This window comes from Symphalangus syndactylus, chromosome 13, assembly GCF_028878055.3.
Source record: "Symphalangus syndactylus isolate Jambi chromosome 13, NHGRI_mSymSyn1-v2.1_pri, whole genome shotgun sequence".
NCBI lineage: Eukaryota > Metazoa > Chordata > Mammalia > Primates > Hylobatidae > Symphalangus > Symphalangus syndactylus.
In genome coordinates, this window is record NC_072435.2 from 99999175 (window position 1) to 100016341 (window position 17167).

The 17167-nt window shown below is 46.5% G+C and overlaps 2 protein-coding genes across 3 annotated transcripts in view; one reads left to right on the forward strand and one right to left on the reverse strand.

Annotated features, from left to right (window-relative positions):
- Positions 1–991: 991 nt before the first annotated feature.
- Positions 992–1494, reverse strand: LOC129459152 (large ribosomal subunit protein eL21-like). Its single transcript, XM_055235478.2, has one exon. The coding sequence runs from the start codon at positions 1489–1491 to the stop codon at positions 1009–1011; it is 483 nt and encodes a 160-aa protein (XP_055091453.1). The 5' UTR covers positions 1492–1494; the 3' UTR covers positions 992–1008.
- Positions 1495–7834: 6340 nt separating this feature from the next.
- Positions 7835–17167, forward strand: part of CHST11 (carbohydrate sulfotransferase 11) — a 308317-nt gene continuing 298984 nt past the window's right edge. Inside the window, exon 1 of one of the 2 annotated variants that reach the window (XM_055235477.2) lies at positions 7835–8503. In XM_055235477.2, the coding sequence (XP_055091452.1) occupies positions 8401–8503 (103 nt within the window). In that variant the 5' untranslated portion in view covers positions 7835–8400. Of the gene's footprint in view, positions 8519–17167 lie in introns of both variants that reach the window. The other variant, XM_055235476.2, reaches the window with a different exon arrangement.

Here is a 17167-nt window from a genome sequence, read left to right on the forward strand (position 1 = left end):
CAGGAGTTTAAGTTGGGTGTTGATGATTTAAGAAACATATTCTTTGATTAGACAGAATATTTTTCCATCTGAAAATGAAAATAGCTACATATTTTTCCTTTTAAACAATAATATGTGCTCTTTAAAAAATACTTAGACAATACAGTAAATCAATTAAAAAGTCTCACTGCCCAAGAATACCTACTATCAATAGTTTGTTGTATGAACATATATATTTGTATATAAATACAATTATGTTTGCTTATTTATGCAAAAAACAGGAGAATATGTAAATATTGTAGAATATTCCATTATACAGAGGCTTTATAATTTGTTTAAATCCTTATTACTAAAAATTTACGTTATTTTAGCACAGCTAAGTACATGAATGCCTCAGTTTCATCAATCAATAACAGTGATTTTGGTCTTCTGGCTGGATCACTTTCCAGAAATGTTATAAAAGTTGTATCAATTTATACTACCTTCCACCATCAGTTTATAAGGGTTCCCTTTTTCCTACACCCTTCCCAGTACTGACAATTGTCAGTGTTTTACAGTCATTGCCAAGCTGCCCGGTAAAAATTATATCACTCATTTAATAAGTATTTTTAGATGACTCTGTGTTAATCAGTGGTGATAAAGACATGGTCCTAGCCATCCCCTCTGAACGCTCAGAGACCAGTAGGAAAAAGAGACATTAAACCAGTAAGTACTGTAAACTGTCATGAGGGGTGTTGTAATTTGCATTTCTTGGATTATCCAGTCAGGTCCTTAATGAATAAGGTAAAACAGGCCCACTGAGGTTTTACAGCGATGTGGCCTCTTGTTTCTTGGTGGACAGATGTTCTTTTTTGCCCGTTGTTAACTCATGGAATACAGCAGCTAGTAGGTGAACAACAAAGAACATCCTGAAGGATTTTCTAGGGGAACAACATGAACTAGATTATGCTTTTCTGGCCTCATTTTTTTTTTTTTTTTTTTTTTTTTTACAGCCCAGAGGTCCTTTATTATTATTATTTTTAACACCTATTATGCCATGAATTCATAGGGAATAGGTTCCAGCAGCTCAGGCTCCTTCCCATTGGTTCTCATAAAGTGTGCTTCTCTGGGTGGAGCAGGCTGGCGCTTTAGTTGAACCCAGATAACTTTCTCTTTGGCTTCTTTCTTTTTCTGAGCATTTTCCTTCACGCATTTCAGGAAGCTATCTCGGCTCTTAGAGTGCTTAATGTGCTCAATACGCACATTAATTCTCTTGGCAAGAATCTTGCCCTTAACTTGTTTGTTTACAACAATGCCAACAGCATGCTGGGTAACATTGTAGACTCTTCCAGTTTTGCCATGGTAACACTTGCGGGGCATTCCTTTTTGAACAGTACCCATTCCCTTGATGTCTACAATATCACCTTTCTTATAGATTCGCATATACGTGGCCAAAGGAACAACTCCATGTTTTCTAAAAGGCCTGGAGAACGTATATCGGGTGCCTGTCCTCTTTCCCTCTGTGTTTGTCATTTTGGTGAATTACTGCAAGATGGCGATTCCGGCCGAAAGGCTTCTGGCCTTATTTCTACAACATCCTCAGAATCTTAGATCTATTATCGATGCCTTGAGGACCATACCTTGCCTATGAGGATTATGTCCCGATGTAGCATACTCTAATTGCACAATACAGGATAAAATAATAATACAATAAAATGGTGCTAGAACAACTGGATATCAGTATGAATTTAAAAATGGGCAAATGATTTGAACAGCCATTTTATAAAGAAATTCATGAATGATTAATAAACATGCAAAGACACTCAACACCACTAGTCATTAAGGAAATGTAATTCAAACCATAATGAGATACCATGTCACACTCAGTAGAATGGCAAAAATTAAAAAGATTGACAACACTCAGTGTTGGTGAGGATGTGAGACTTTCCTACCTTGCTGGTGGAAATGCAAAGGGATATAGCCACTTTGGAGAAGAGTTTGGCAGTGTTTTATAAAGTTTCCTAAGTATTCTCCCAAGATAAAATATTTGTCCATACAAAACCTTGTATGCAATTGTTCATAGCAACATTTTTTGGTAACAGCTAACAACTGGAAACAGTGTAAATGTCCATCAATCAAAACCAAATTATGGTAAATCCATGCTCAGCAATAAAAAGGATTAAATATTAATACATGCAACAAGATGAATGAATTTCAAAATAACTTGGCTAAGTCAAAGAAGCCAGACATGATGGGCTGTGTCCAGTATGGTTCCCTTTATAAGAAATTCTAGAAAAGGCAAAACTATAATGAAAGCAAGATGATCAGTGGTTGCCTGGGTCCAGGGTCTGGGCTGGGGATCAATAGCAAAGGGGTAAGAGGGAGCTTTCTGAATGACGGAAATGCTCTGTGTCTTGGTTATGGTGATGAGAGTTTGTATACACCTATAGACAATTGCCAAAACTCAGCAGGCTGTATACTTAGAATGAATATATTTTATTTATGTAAATTATATTTAAATAAAGCTGAGAGAAAAAAACATTAACAAATCTGAACTTTGCTCTTATAAAAGGTATTTCCTTCTTGACTTATTATTATTTTTTTGAGACAGAGTCTCACTCTGTCACCCAGGCTGGAGCGCAGTGGTACGATCTCGGCTCACTGCGAGATCACCTCTGCCTCCAGTGTTCAAGTGATTCTCCTGCTTCAGCCTTCCAAGTAGCTGGGATTACAGGTGCCTGACACCATGCCCAGCTAATTTTTGTGTTTTTAGTGGAGATGCGGGTTTCACCATGTTGGCCAGGCTGGTCTCGAACTCCTGACCTCAGATGATCCTCCCAAAGTGCAGGGATTACAGGCGTGAGCCAATGCGCCCAGCTTCCTTCTTTAGTATTATTTCTATTCTGAATTACATATGGGAGTGGTACACCATAAACTCCCAGCACTCAGAGGTTCTCAGCATCTCAATCTGGCCCTGGCACCAGAGCATGACAGGCCCTCTTGGCCCACACGAATCACCTCCAAGGCATCTGCCTGGCTCTGTCCTTGAAGCTCCCTCAGGTCAGCAGTTCTGTGACTTCTGTGCCATGCTTAGGGCACTGGAATCCCTGGTGGCACTGGGATCACTGTGCCAGGTTTTAGCCATCCCAGGTACTAGTACCTATGGAACATCCACTTCCCAGGCAAAAGGGGGCAGGGCACTCACTTATTCCTTCACAAATCCACCCCCAACACCCCCTTCTCTCCCTGCCATTATCTCTTCCACAGTTTTAAATTTTTCTCCCAGGAAGCCTTCATCAAATCCCTCAGGCAAGGTGGCACAAAGCCTGCCTGAAATGGAGGGGGTGTGGAGAAGTGGAAATAGGAGGATAACACACACAAATGAATATTTCAATAAATTATCATGCCATGAATGTCAAAGTGTGCTCAAGAAATGCTAATGTCCTCACTGAGGAGCAGCAAGAGGCAGGCAGGGGGCCTGGAAAGACTCCATAGAAAGACCTGGATGATCTGGTGGATGGGGCCAGCAGAGGGGCTGGCAGGGGCAAAGTGAAAAAAACACAGTGAAGGCACCTGGTGGGGTGAGGAGGGGTACTGAGGTGGGTGGAGGGCCAGGAGCTGGAGGTTTCCTAGTTATGCAGATAGAGTTTAGGAGTTGATCAGGGGGCACCAGTTGAGAAATATTTGAGAGGGATGAGCGGCTCAGGGAACTGATTTCTGGGCTGTGCCTGGAGACAGGGAGGTGGCCAGGGCTATCCAGAGGGCAGCTGGAGTCGGCTAAGGGTAGGGCCCAAGGGTCCCACAGACCTGGTCCTCAGTAAGGGAGGGAGAGGAGTCTTTCGGGCCTAAACTAGGTGGAGGAGCAAAAACAGCATCAGAAAGTCAGACAAGGCTTGGCACAGTGGTTCATGCCTGTAATCTCAGCACTTTGGGAGGCTGAGGCAGGCGGATCACTTGAGGCCAGGAATTGGAGACCAGCCTGGCCAACATGGTGACACCAATCTCTACTAAAAATACAAAAATTAGCTGGGCATGGTGGTGCACGCCTGTACTGCAGCTACTCAGAAGACTGAGGCAGGAGAATTGCTTGAACCTGGAAGGCGGAGGTTACAGTGAGCTAAGATCACGCTACTGCACTTCCAGCCTGAGTGACAGATTCTGCCTCAAAAAAAAAAAAAAAAAAAAAAAAAGAAGAAGAAAGTGAGACAGAATAATGAGGGATAGTCCTTTCCTCCTTCCTCTCCTCCCTCCTTCATTTTCTTCCCTTCCTTCTTCCCTCTCTCCTTCCTCCCTCTTCATCTTGTCTTCCCTTCCTCCCTCCCTCTCTCCTTTCCTTCCTCCTTTCTTCTTTTCTCTCCCTTTCCCTCTCCCATCCTTCCTCCTTCTCTTTCCCAGGCAATTCTTTTCTTCCCCCAACCCTTTGTCCTCTCCTTCCCTCCCCTTCGTCTCCTCCCTTCCCCTCTTTTTCTCCCTTTCTCTCTCCCTTCTTCAATCCCTTTCTCTCTTGGTGTCTTCTTTCTCCACCTTGTTCAGAAAAGCCTGCAAAGCAGAGCTTGCTCTCAGAGTCATGTCATGAGTAACCCACTTGTGTTATTTGCGGTTTACCTACCTGTAGAAAATTTGTACCCTAAGATCTCCACATACTGCGGGCAAATGGTTTATAATTCAACTCCACAAATATTTACTGTGCTCTGGTTAACTGAGTGTCCTTTGTGCTAGAGGTGCCAGAGAGATGCAAATGGCAGCGCCAGTCCTTGGAGGAGCCAGTCTGGGGCCCCTGGCTGATGTTGGCAGAAGACACATCCCTCTCTCCCCTCAAGGATGCTAAAGAGCTCTCTGTGTACTAGTACCCTGGGCCCACTTTTCTCTCCAACAAGGTGCAGAAAAGGGCATCGTTGCCAGGTTTGCAAGATCTTAACAAGACAGTACATTGTAGGTATAATCTGCAGGAATGAGGAGGAGCTCAGCCTGTGCGGATTGGAAGGGCCACATACACATCTGTCAGTCCATTGCCAATGGCACCCACAAGCCCGAATTGTGACTTCACACCGATTTCTTCCCCTGCTATAAATTCTACAAGATCGTCAACATAAATAAGACTTTCTCCTCAACCAGTTTTTCAGGGCCATGCCAGGCTTTAAAATAGGCAGGCCCCTGGCCGGGCGCGGTGGCTCATGCCTGTAATCCCAGCGCTTTGGGAGGCCAAGGCGGGTGGATCGTGATGTCAGGAGATCGAGACCATCCTGGCTAACATGGTGAAACCCCATCTCTACTAAAAAATACAAAAAATTAGCCGGGCGTGGCAGCACGTGCCTGTAGTCCCAGCTAGTCAGGAGGCTGAGGCAGGAGAATGGCGTGAACCCGGGAGGCGGAGCTTGCAGTGAGCCGAGGTCGTGCCACTGCACTCCAGCCTGGGTGACAGAGCGAGACTCCGTCTCAAAAAAAAAAAAAAAAAAAAAAAGGCAGGCCCCAGTTTCATTTGCATGTTGTTGAATTTGGAGAGTCAATCAATCAAGCCAGGTCCCACAATGAGCACAGGGCCAATCTGCAGAATCTTTCAGGGCAAAAGGGAATTTAGAAAGATGAGGGAGAAAGGATCTGAAGACTGATCTGTTCCTCTTTCAATGTTCAAAGTATAAAATCTTCTTTCTCCTCAGTCTTATCAGTTAATACTGTCCTTTACTTGGCTAATATTTGTTATATAGCATAAGATGTAACAAAATTTTCTTAGGCTAGGAATGGAAAGAAAGCAATGATTCTAACCGTAGTTGGGCAGTTTAGAGTGTGATGAAGGAGAAAATAGAATTTTTCCATCACCCCTCAATGTGCATAGAACAACAGAATCACAGACCATTACCACTGACCTTTGCCATAGATTTTAGAGGTGATCTAATTTGACTTCCTAGTCCAAGTAGGCATCACCTCTCTGCCTCTGACTTATTTGTACCTACTATGTACCAGTCATTGTGCCGGGCATTAGAAAGAGACAGAGATGAAGACAACTTGGATCTCTAGGAAGGAGTTCAGCCTAGTGGGTACAGCGGCCCAAAAGAGGTTTGGACCTAGTGCTCACAGCACAGAGGAGGAAATATGCAATTTCAGGTGAGAAAACAGCAAAGACTTCTTGGGAGAGGTGGTAGCTTATGTGTCACAGCCATAATCCTCACTGTGTTTGGGCAGGTTCCTGATTGTGGGAATGCAAGAATGGATGCTGGGCATGATTCACCATCCTCCCCCACCATGTGGGCCAACTCCATGATCTCTATGACTCACAGGGAATTAGACTTCTGATCTCTCCCTTGACCCTGTGACTTCCCAAACTGCCTTGTACATGTCCAGGCTTTGGGGCAGGTAACTGAAGTCTTTGCCCTATGAGGTGAGAGGTCACTTGGGTGACCTGGGAGTAAATCCCTTCTCTTCCCTGGCTCTGTAAAGCCAAGTGTTAAATGAGAGACTGATATTCTAGGCAAAGGCTTTGTGCAAATGCCCATCTAAGCCATGCCCCCTGCAAGGAATCCTCTGTCTTAGTGATGATGGTGAGGAGGTGGGGAGGGTGCAGTGCAACTCCCATTCCTGATCTCTTAACACCAGAGCAGAAGAATCACTGGAGAACGACTCTGTCTGAAGCTTGTTCAGCCTAGCTTCCTTGAGCAAGCAACTCATTCACAGGTAAGTCCAAATTAATACAGCACACACCGGCTACACAAATATTGTGCTTTGATTGTCTTCTGTAATCAAAGGCAAGGCTGCTGAGTTTGTTACTTTCCCCACCATGCAACTGCTGGAGGAGAACTCTGGGGGAAGGGAACTGAGGTTGCCCAGGTGGTTTTTGTTGCATGTGTCTAACTGCAAGTTGTGTCTCTGTCTATCGAGGGGAGGATAAGGCCCATTACATTCAGATTCAATAAGAATTTATCAAATGCCTATTTTGTGAGGCGTTGAAAGACACGGTATCTTATTTCATTTTTAATTGAATTAGTAATGACTTGATAAGGCACAAAGGTTAGTCTTTACAATAACTTTTTTTTTTCCTGACATAAAAGTGATCCCTACACTATTGGCTGTGTCCACTTTATTGATTGTGAAACAGCCTAAATGCATGGAATTGGAAACTGGAAGTCATTTTGCACAATACAAGAAAGCAACACCATCTTTCCATGTACCTGCCAGTGCTATGGCTGGCTTGGCTTTTCCAGCAGTTTTCTGGACTTGGGTGAGGTGGCTTCCTAGGGGCATTTTCTCACCCCCTCCCATCTAAGACTGCTGTGAATTTTGAATAATTTGGAGGATGCTCTACCCTTTGGGGTAGCAGAGTTTTGCAACCCACAAATCCCCTTTACCTTGAGGAATGGTGGTGATGGTGGGTGTCAGAGATTCTGTCTGTATAAGTCCCCGGGAAAGCTCAGCTGTCGCCTGACCCGAGGGTCTTGCAGTTTCCTTAACCTTGACTTTAAGTCAGCCCTCTTTAACCCCGACTCCCAAGCTGGGCTGTCCTTTGAAAGAAAAACGAAACCGCCCAGTTCTGAGCGTCGGAAAATGGGCACTCGCTCCCTGGGGGTTTGGGGCAACTTCCCCGCTACGTCGCCCAGGGATTTTAAATAATTGCCAGTCACCAGAAACCCCCTAACCCTTAATTCTCCCCTCCGAGACCCAGCCCGCTCCTTGCCACTTCCCTCTCCAAACGCTGGCGGGGGTGGGTGGCAGCACCGAGGCGATTTTCTTCGTCTTTTTTTCCTCCGGGTTTTGTCATGGAAACGCTGACACAACCTCCAGACGGCTGCCGAGCCCGGCCGGGGACTGAGGGCTTTTGGGACCCTGCGGGAGCGCGGCGCTCACACCGCACTCCCGGGGCAACAGCTGGACGCGACCATATCCCGGGTAGGGGCGGGGGGAGCGCGACGCTCCGCCCCGGCGCTAGGGTCCCTCCCTCCTCCCCGCTCTCCGCAGGCGCCCTCCCCTCGCCGGGGGCCGCGAGTTTCATTTGGTAAAACCCAGCCCCGGAATATATAGATCGTTGGAGCGCAATGAAGTAGCCTTTGGAGAGACAAGAGAGGGCCCGTCGGAGAGCCACAGCGGCCAGCGCAGCGGCAGCTGCTGCGGCACCACCATCACCGCTCGCACTCCAGCCGCCCGGCCCGCGACCAGGCAGCGGCGGCCGCCGGCGGGATCGGAGGAGGCGGCGGAGCGGCGAGGAGGAGGAGCAGGAGCGCGCAGCCAGCGGATCCACGCATCTCAGCACTTCCAGACCAACTCCGGCACCTTTCACACCCCTGCCCGGGCTAGGGGCTCCGAGAGCGGCCGCGAAGCGAGTCCGATCCTCCCTCCGAGCCTTGCTCAGCTCTGCCCCGCGCCTCCCGGGCTCCGGTCCGCGCGGCGGGGTCCCTGCTCCTGCGCCCCGGGCGCGCCTCCCGGACACCCCGGTCCCGCAGCCAGGACAAAGCCATGAAGCCAGCGCTGCTGGAAGTGATGAGGATGAACAGAATCTGCCGGATGGTGCTGGCCACTTGCTTGGGATCCTTTATCCTGGTCATCTTCTATTTCCAAAGTATGTTGCACCCAGGTAGGGGGCGCGTTAGCGTGGTTTTGTTGGATATTTTCTTCTCTCTCGCGCTCTCGCTCGCTCCGCCTGATTTCTGCCTCTTCCAACCCTACCTCTCCGCTTCGGCCTCTTCGGGGCTCCTGGCTGCCCAGATCTACCCGGGTCACCGCGTCGGGATGGGGAGGAGAAGGGAAGGTGCGCTTCCCCCTCTTCTTCCTCCGGGCTCCGGGCTGGAGGATGGGACCAGGAGGGGCGGTAGTTTTTTTTTTTTTTCCTTCTTCTTCTTTTTTTTTTTTTTTTTCTTTGTGTCCCTTGTCTGTCTGTCTACGAGGTAGCAGGGAAACGGAGAGGTGTGGGAAGCAGCCGGGGGTGAGGGGCTGGTTTGAGGAGAACGAAACTCCCTCCCCGCTGCTGCCGAGGTCGGAGGATGAAAGAGTTACCCGGAGCCCGCTGCTCTGCGCCCGGGCGAGCTGCCTCTTCCTGGTTGCCGGGCCGGGGGTGAAGGGTGTACGCCCCGGCGAGGTTGCGAGTCCCTGCAGCAGGCTGGGAGCCCGGGACTGGGCTCCCACGTGTCCCGGGCTCAGCGCAGAGCTGAGCAGGTGTGGAGAGTGGTCGGGTGCCCAGCGTCGCCCCTCCACCACGCGCCGGCCGTTTGCCCCCGGGGTCCGGCTCCGCAGTGACCTTGCGGCTGGTGCCCCGGGGCCTGCTCCAGCCCCCAGCCCCTGAGCTGGAAACTCCGAGCTCCTGGGTCACGCCTTGACCACTGCAGTTTTGGAGGAAACTTTGGCCAGGTCCTGGGCTGACCGTCCGTTTGCATCCCCCACTTCTGGGATCCGAGCAACGGGAATCCCCCGGGCGGCGTGGGAATGAACCCCATTCCTCCGGTCCCTTGTGGCTCAGGCAAAGTTCCACGTCCGAAAGCTGGACTGGGGGAGGGACGAGGCTTGTCGCTTCCTAGGGGCGCCAGGGAAAGTTTGGGTTCTGGAGAGGGAGGGGCGCCCTCGAGCGCGGCGGCCGGGGGTGAGCAGCTCGGCTGCGAAGCCCAACAGGTAGAACGTTCCGAGAAGCCTTCCGGGTAACGCGGGTCTCCCCGCCAAGCCGTGGCTCCCCGGCTCCCTCTTACCCTCCCTTAGCAGCCCCCTGCCGGGCCACGTTGGCTCAGAAATCCGTTTTCTACGCCTCCGAGTTGCCTTTCTCAGCGTAGTCACAGCAATAATTTGCTTTTCTAATTGCAAGGAGGAGGGAGGTGGAAACGCATTTCCTTCCAGGGAAGTGGGGTTGGTGTTTTTCATTTTTGCCTCCCGCCTTCTCCTTTCACTGTGTATCTAACACTTTAAGCAGACGCAGTCCCGAATTCATCAAGCCTGCGTTTGGGTCGATGGCAGAGGAATAAAGCTGTTCTTTCCATCAAACAGGCAGGGCTGCAGGCTGCAGATTCCTTGACAGCGCAGGGACAGACGGCCCCTTTGCCCCACTCGGTCTGGAGCAGTTGTTAAGGCAGCCACACTGCCAAGGATATGGTCCGACTCTACCACATGTAACCTCAGGACATCCGAGCCAGCCCTGTTAAAGATGGCTTTTGTTTGCAGCTGGGTATTTTTAGTTTAATGTCAGCAAACTACAGCGGTGTTTGTCTCCTCACCCAAACCTGCGGTTGTGAAACGTCTAAAGGAATTTAAAAATGGACCTGGCTTGCATTCCGGCAGGCAGGCCTTGGTTGCAGTGGGCAGGACCAGACAACCAGGGGTATCTCAGAGTGCCAAGCTCCTGGGGCCACCGGAGACCGGGACAGACTCACCCCAGAGCGCCAGGGGACTGGTGGTGTGCAGACACACTGGGGTTCAAACAGTTTAAACAAGGGGCCGGGTGATTTGATCTAGACTCTAGAGCTGTGTTCAGGTTTTGATAGGACCGTGAATGCCAGTAATGCTCTGTATAAATGCCCAGAACACGGATGAGTGTCAGCCTTCAGCAGGAATGCGCTTGAGCTTCTGTGTACCTGTTAATTGCCCAGGGAAATACAATTGTCATGGAATTCTTTGTGAGAATTGGGAAATAACTTTCTAGCCAAAGATACTAGGAAGAAACTTCCAACTTGTAATTGTCACTTTGTGAAAATTTCCAGCTTTCGTTAAGAGTCTTAAGTTGACTTGAAAGTGACATCATATCTTTTCAGTCTAGCCTTTTGAAAGAGGCAGAGAACCTTTTCTAAGCTTTTGCTGAAAAAGATCCTCTGTCGATGATCCTGCCCCATCCTTTATGTCCCCTTCTAGTTCTATTTTCTCCCATTGTTTATTATTTGGATCTCTATAAATATACTTTTCTGATATTTCCCTCCAGTCCATAGCAAATACTGCTTTCAAAACATTCTGTTGAATGTAGAATTACAGATAGTTCAATTGAAAGGCCTTCCTTATTTCAAATTACTTACAGTCCACAAAAACTCTGTGTCAACAGTTTATCATTACACGGGGCATAAAAATATACTTTCAAATCCACATTAAACATTTTCTTTTTGGGGGGTTCATTTTATTAAGCTACACTGTTGATGACCGCTGATGTGGAATCTCTTTCACTGGTTTGAATTTCTTTAAAAGTTAAAGATCCTTGCTTCTCTGAAGTATCTTGGGGTAAGGAGAGCTGATCCTTTAGCCTGGCTCTGCAGTTTCTGTCTCTCCAGATCACCCTGGGAGAGGCAGAAGGGACCACAGCATGGCACAGATTGTGTAGCTAAAAATTTGGAGGCCTTTGGCAGGGGTTCCAGATACCTACATGTGAAATAGAAAAATAGTATTGCAAAAGCAATGGGTTCCAGGCTTCGTTGGTGGCTGGAGGGTGTGAGAGGAGGGAGAGAAAGAAAAAAAGGAAGGCGGGGCACGTTGGCTCATACCTGGAATCCCAGCACCTTGGGAGGCCGAGGCAGGTGAATCACTTCAGCTCAGGAGTTCGAGACCAGCCTGGCCAACATGGCAAAACCACATCTTTACTAAAAATACAAAAATTAGCTGGGTGTGGTGGCACACACCTGTAATCCCAGGAACTCTGGAGGCTGAGGCATGAGAATAGCATGAACCCGGGAGGCAGAGGTTGCTGTGAGCTAAGATGGCACCACTGCACTCCAGCCTGGGTGACAGAGTGAAACTGTGTCTCAAAAAAAAAAAAAAAAAAAAAAAAAAAAGAAAAAAGAGACAAAAAAGAGACAGCTGGCAAGGCTGGCTGTCCCTCTCTCTGATTGTCGTCTGGGGCCCATTATCTTTTCTAATTCATAGAATTGATTAATTTGCAAATTTGAGTAATTGATCATCAGTTGCACAAGGGTTTAGCAGAAGTGGGCCTTGTCAGTAGGATAGTTACATTTAGAAGTTTTTGATACTCTGAGTTAATAGTCTTCCTTAAGAATATTTTATAGGGCAAGGACCAGGTTTTAGACTCCATTTTAATCCTGATGTTTTTTGCACAGTGTCTAACAGCAGTGGGCTCTCAATAAAATATTTGCTGGATGAATGCATGAAGTGGTTAAACTCAGAGGTAGACCCACTTCTCTGGTTTTCAGGAAGGTCACGTCTAGCCTTGCCAAGAATGCCTGGTCAATAACTCTGGCTCTGTCCGGTGGGGACACTTCCTGCCTTGCTGAACTCTGACACGGACCCAGTTTAAACTAATCAGGTGCCAGACAGGAGCTTTCACCGTGGCCTAAATTTGCAGCCCGTGAGGTGTAGGCAGCTGAGGCACTGCTCTGTGTCCTGGATTCTGGAGAAGGTTGGCCTTGTTTAGCCACTAAGGAAATCCATCCATAAAACAGACACCTTCTATGGCTGTGAACTATTCCTAAAACTAGGGAGAATGGAACCACATACCTGTGGTTTCTACACAGGTTTGAGTTCACCAATGAATGCTTCCTATGAAAGTTCATCAGCTTACATTAAAATGTCTTGCATACCTGCCCCAGATGGCTGGGTTTTGATGGAGCTGTGTCATGCAATGCAAAGCTGAGAGGCCCCCCAGGCTGCACTGGCGCAGAGTGTGTAAAGGCAGCTCTTCAGAACCTTCTGTTTGTGTTACTCCATAGGATTGTGGTTTTTGTCGAAATCTACTGTTCATAGAAAGAAGCCTTCAGAGGAGAAAGCCTTTTCTCTCCTGTTTGCTTCCTCTCTATTATTTTTATTTTTGCAAAATGTTTATTTTCACTGTCACCTGGGATTTCTTTGCCTCGGTTGAATGTATTGAAAGATTATATCCTTTATTTAAAGATGTCTCAGTTTACCCCCTTGGACTTTCACTTGATCAGGTTGAATCTGAAGTGCATTTTGTATTATAATTTTAAACTAATTGTAAACATAATATGTGCTTATTTTAGAAAATTTAGGAGGTGGTCAGGTGCGATGGCTCACACCTGTAATCCCAGCACTTTGGGAGTCCGAGGCGGGTGGATCACCTGAGGTCAGGAGTTTGAGACCAGCCTGACCAACATGGTGAAACCCTGTCTCTACTAAAAATACAAAAAAAAAAATTAGCTGGGCGTGGTGGTGCAAGCCTGTAATCCCGGCTACTTGGGAGGCTGAGGTAGCAGAATCACTTGCACTAGGGAAGTGGAGGTGGCTGTGAGCTGAGATCGCGCCATTGCACTCCATCCTGGGCAACAAGAATTAAACACCATCTCAGAAAAAAAGAAAAAAAGAAAAAAAGAAAATTTAGGCAGTAGAGAAGAAAAACAATCATTATTCCACCACCAAGAGGCAACTGATACTTTAAAAATATATTATAGAATATATTTATATGTATTTATATATTCTATATTTTTCTCAACTATGCAAAATGCATATATATAGTTGAGATAACATCATGCATTTTGTATCCTGTTTGATAATAAGTATTTTAGACAAATACATCATTATCACAACTAGTTATTAAAGTTAAAGACAAAGTTTAACCATAACTGTTTAAATGTATAGACTTGCATGTGTCTGCACCTCCCACCCTACCCCTTTGCAGGATGTCAGTCTGGTATTATTTTTTTGCTGTGGTTGCACAAATTTAATGTTACGTTACGGAATCTTTTTGCTTATACATGGAATGAGTTAGGAGTTGTACCAGTTTGTAGGGGCTGTTCTTATGTTATACACCTGAAACTTCCATTGAAAAGGTGTCAAGAGGGTCTCAAATATGAGACTGTCGTGAATTCTGAAAACAACATTGAATCACTGAAGGATCTCATGTACCCCATAAATATATGCAACTACTATGTACCTACAAAAATTAACAAGTAAAAAAATAAGTGAAGGAGAAGACATTTTTAGCATGGGGTCTCTCCTTGGTCGTTTAAATGTTTGCGCCTCGATGGAGCATTTTCATAGCTGTGCTCAGATGAGACAGACATAGGTGATCTCATTTGATTGTTACAGTCCTCATTTTAATTGCCTTCCAAAATAAAAGGGGTGATCAGGCACCATAGAAAGGGTGGTTGGGGGGTTTCCGTGGGGTGAGGGGTGAGGGAATCCATCCTTCAGCAGAGGTATCTGCTGTTAGTATTTGTCTGGTTGAAAAATCATTTTGTTCATAGCTTTATCAGCACAGTCATTTCAAAACAGGAAGTCAAAGGCTCATAAGCAAAGGCACCACCCTTTCCCTTCTTAAACCCACCAAAAGGACCTCTCTTTAATCTGGAGGTCAAGTGAAAAAGGCTCTCATGAAAGTCATTGCCAGCAGGCCTCTTCTAAGTTCAGACTCTGAGGAAAACCAGAAGTCATTCTGCTGATTCATTTTTTTTTCTTTTTAGTTTTTCTTTTGAATCTTTGGGACACCACCTTTATAACAAATAAAAGGGGAGGCAGTTCTTCCTATGAGGTCATTGAACAATCTGATCTGTCAGTTAAAATTTCCTAGAACTTGTAATTTGATGCATCTTAGATCCAATGTGATTGATTGAAACTTACAAGCAGACTTGTTCTCCTCCTCCCCAGCCCCCTCTCTGTCTGTCTCTCTCTCTTTTCCTTTCTTCTACTCTGTGCCAGATACTGTTCTTGGCACTGGAGATGTAACACATACATCTCTGCCTTCATGGAACTTAGATTCTAGTGGGGCAGACAGACTTTAAGCAAATGCAGAAGTGACATATATGGTATATCAGATGGTGTTAAGAGAAAAACAAAACAGAGAAGATGTTTGAGGGATGTGAGAGGCAGGGGATGCAATATAATATAGAGGTAATTAGGGAATGTCATTGATAAGATGACACTGAGAGCAGACACCTGCAGGAAATGAAGCAGCCGGCCATGTTCCAGGCAGAGAGCAACACAAGTTCAAGTCTGGTTCCTGAGGCAAGAACATGCATGGCAAGGTGGTCAGAGTGCCCAGAGCAGAGGGACGGAGGCAGCCAACAACCACAGTGGGGAGAGACAAGTCGGAGAGAGACAATTGCTTTGAGCCTTGGGTTTAACTGTAGATGGGAGGGAAGCGCTGCAGAAGCTTGAGCAGAGGACTCTTGGGGCAGGGAGGTGAGGAATAAGGGTGGAAGCGATATAGCAAGATTGAAAATGAAGTCTCCTACATGCACTTTGTTTTTTTTGTTTTTTTTTTTTGAGATGGAGTCTCGCTCTGTCACCTAGGCTGGAGTGTAGTGGTGCAATCTCGGCTCATTGCAACCTCTGCCTCCTGGGCCCAGGCAATTCTCCTGCCTCAGCCTCCTGAGTAGCTGGGATTACAGGCATGCACCACCACACCTGGCTAATTTTTGCATTTTAAATAGATACTGGGTTTTGCCATGTTGGCCAAGCTGGTCTTGAACTCCTGACCTTAAGTGATCCACCCTCCTCGGCCTCCCAAAGTGCTGGTATAGGCGTGAGTCACCGTGTCCAGCCCTACTTGTGCTCATCTTTGGGCAGCCAATAGTATACTTTGGTTAAGTGGTCATCATATAAGTCCCATCTCCCTTCTACCACCTGCTCCCCCTTGACCCCCAACTAGACCATCTCCTTTTTCAATTTTTTAAAATTTATCTTTATTTTTAAAAACAGGGTTTTGCTCTATTGCCCAGGCTGGATAGTGGTGAGATCATGGCTCACTGCATCCTCGAACTCCTGGGCTCAAGGGATCCTCCTACAGCAGCCTCCCAAGCAGCTGGGACTTACAGGTGTGCCACACACCCAGTCCCATTTCCAATTTTTAAAGCAGTAATGAAGAGATCTGAAAAAGAGATTTGAGAAAAATTTTGACTGAGCTTGTAGTGGGAAATTCGTAATATCTTCAGGGTGCAATCGGTGGCATTTGTGAATAAAAATATCCAGAAAAAGCCCAGACTTAAATCGGCACTCAATAAAAATATAGCGATGAAATGGATCAACGCTCTGGGAGTGGAAGACCCGAGTCCAAGTCTGGGGTCTCCCATGTCCTATCCCCATAAATTATTGTGTATTATTGATTCCAGGACATATTTTTTCAGATTTTAGTAATTATGCAATTTGTGTTGTGATTGATGGCATCTCCGCACCGTGCTGCCCTTTAATGAGCAGCTGTTTTGTTTCTTAGTGTTCCATCAAATAGCAGTGTGCCTTCACCATAGATGCCTTCTGAGGCCACCTCTGTAAGTTCTGAAAGTACTTTACGTAAACTGTGGCACACTTCATAACCTCAGTAAGTGTTGAAAAATGGCATTCCTCCAAGATGCAGAGTCTGAGGGCTCAAAAGTACCTGGTTAGTCTTGAGTACTTGCTTCTCAATGGCCAGACTGGCATGCAGTCTGTCCAAGTCTTTTTAACTTTGCCTGGCACTTATTTTCAGAGCCCAGGGCTTGTAGTTAGTATTTCTCTGATTAACGATGAGGTTGGTTAAGAGTTAGAATGGGGAGGGTGGGAAGTAAGTGATTTAACTTGGGGCTTGAACCCGGAAATTCATCTAGAAATAGATATAAACATTGCCCAGGGAAAGTATCACCTGTGGATTTTTGCTTCTTTCAAGGCTACTGAGCTGTCATGACTTTGTCATTTCTCTTTTCTGGCCCTTTTAGAAATGTACTGTAGTTGTTTGTTTTTTTGTACATCTTCCTCTTTTGACACAGCAAGGCATGGATTCTGTCAGGTTCATCTTTATAGCCTCTGACCCTGGCCCAGAGGTGCCTAGGAAACATTTAAAGAGTAAATAATTGATTCTCAGACATAAGCCTTTCCACCTCGGTCACCACCCAACCCATGTGCCCAGAACTCAGAAGGAGGAGCCAGGTTGGATTGTCATGTACAAACAGCATCTGCTGTGGTCTAGTCCATTTGTCTCCCAAATCTCTTTGCTTCTGTTCTGCTGTGGTTCAGAGCAGGAAATAGAAATCAGTCTAGGTATTTTATTTTTTAATTTAATTTAATTTTTTTTTTGAGACAGTCTCACTCTGTCACCCAGGCTGGAGTGTAGTGGCAGCATCTGACTCCTCTGCCTCCCGGGTTCAAGCGATTCTCCTGCCTCAGCCTTCCAAGTAGCTGGGATTACAGGTACCCGCCACCATGCCCAGCCAATTTTTGTATTTTTAGTTGAGACGGGGTTTCACCATGTTGGCCAGGCTGGTCTCGATCTCCTGACCTCAGGTGATCTGCCTGCCTTGGCCTCCCAAAATACTAGGATTACAGGCATAAGCCACCATGTCCGGCCCCAGTCTAGGTATTTTAAGCAGAAAGATATTTACTAGAG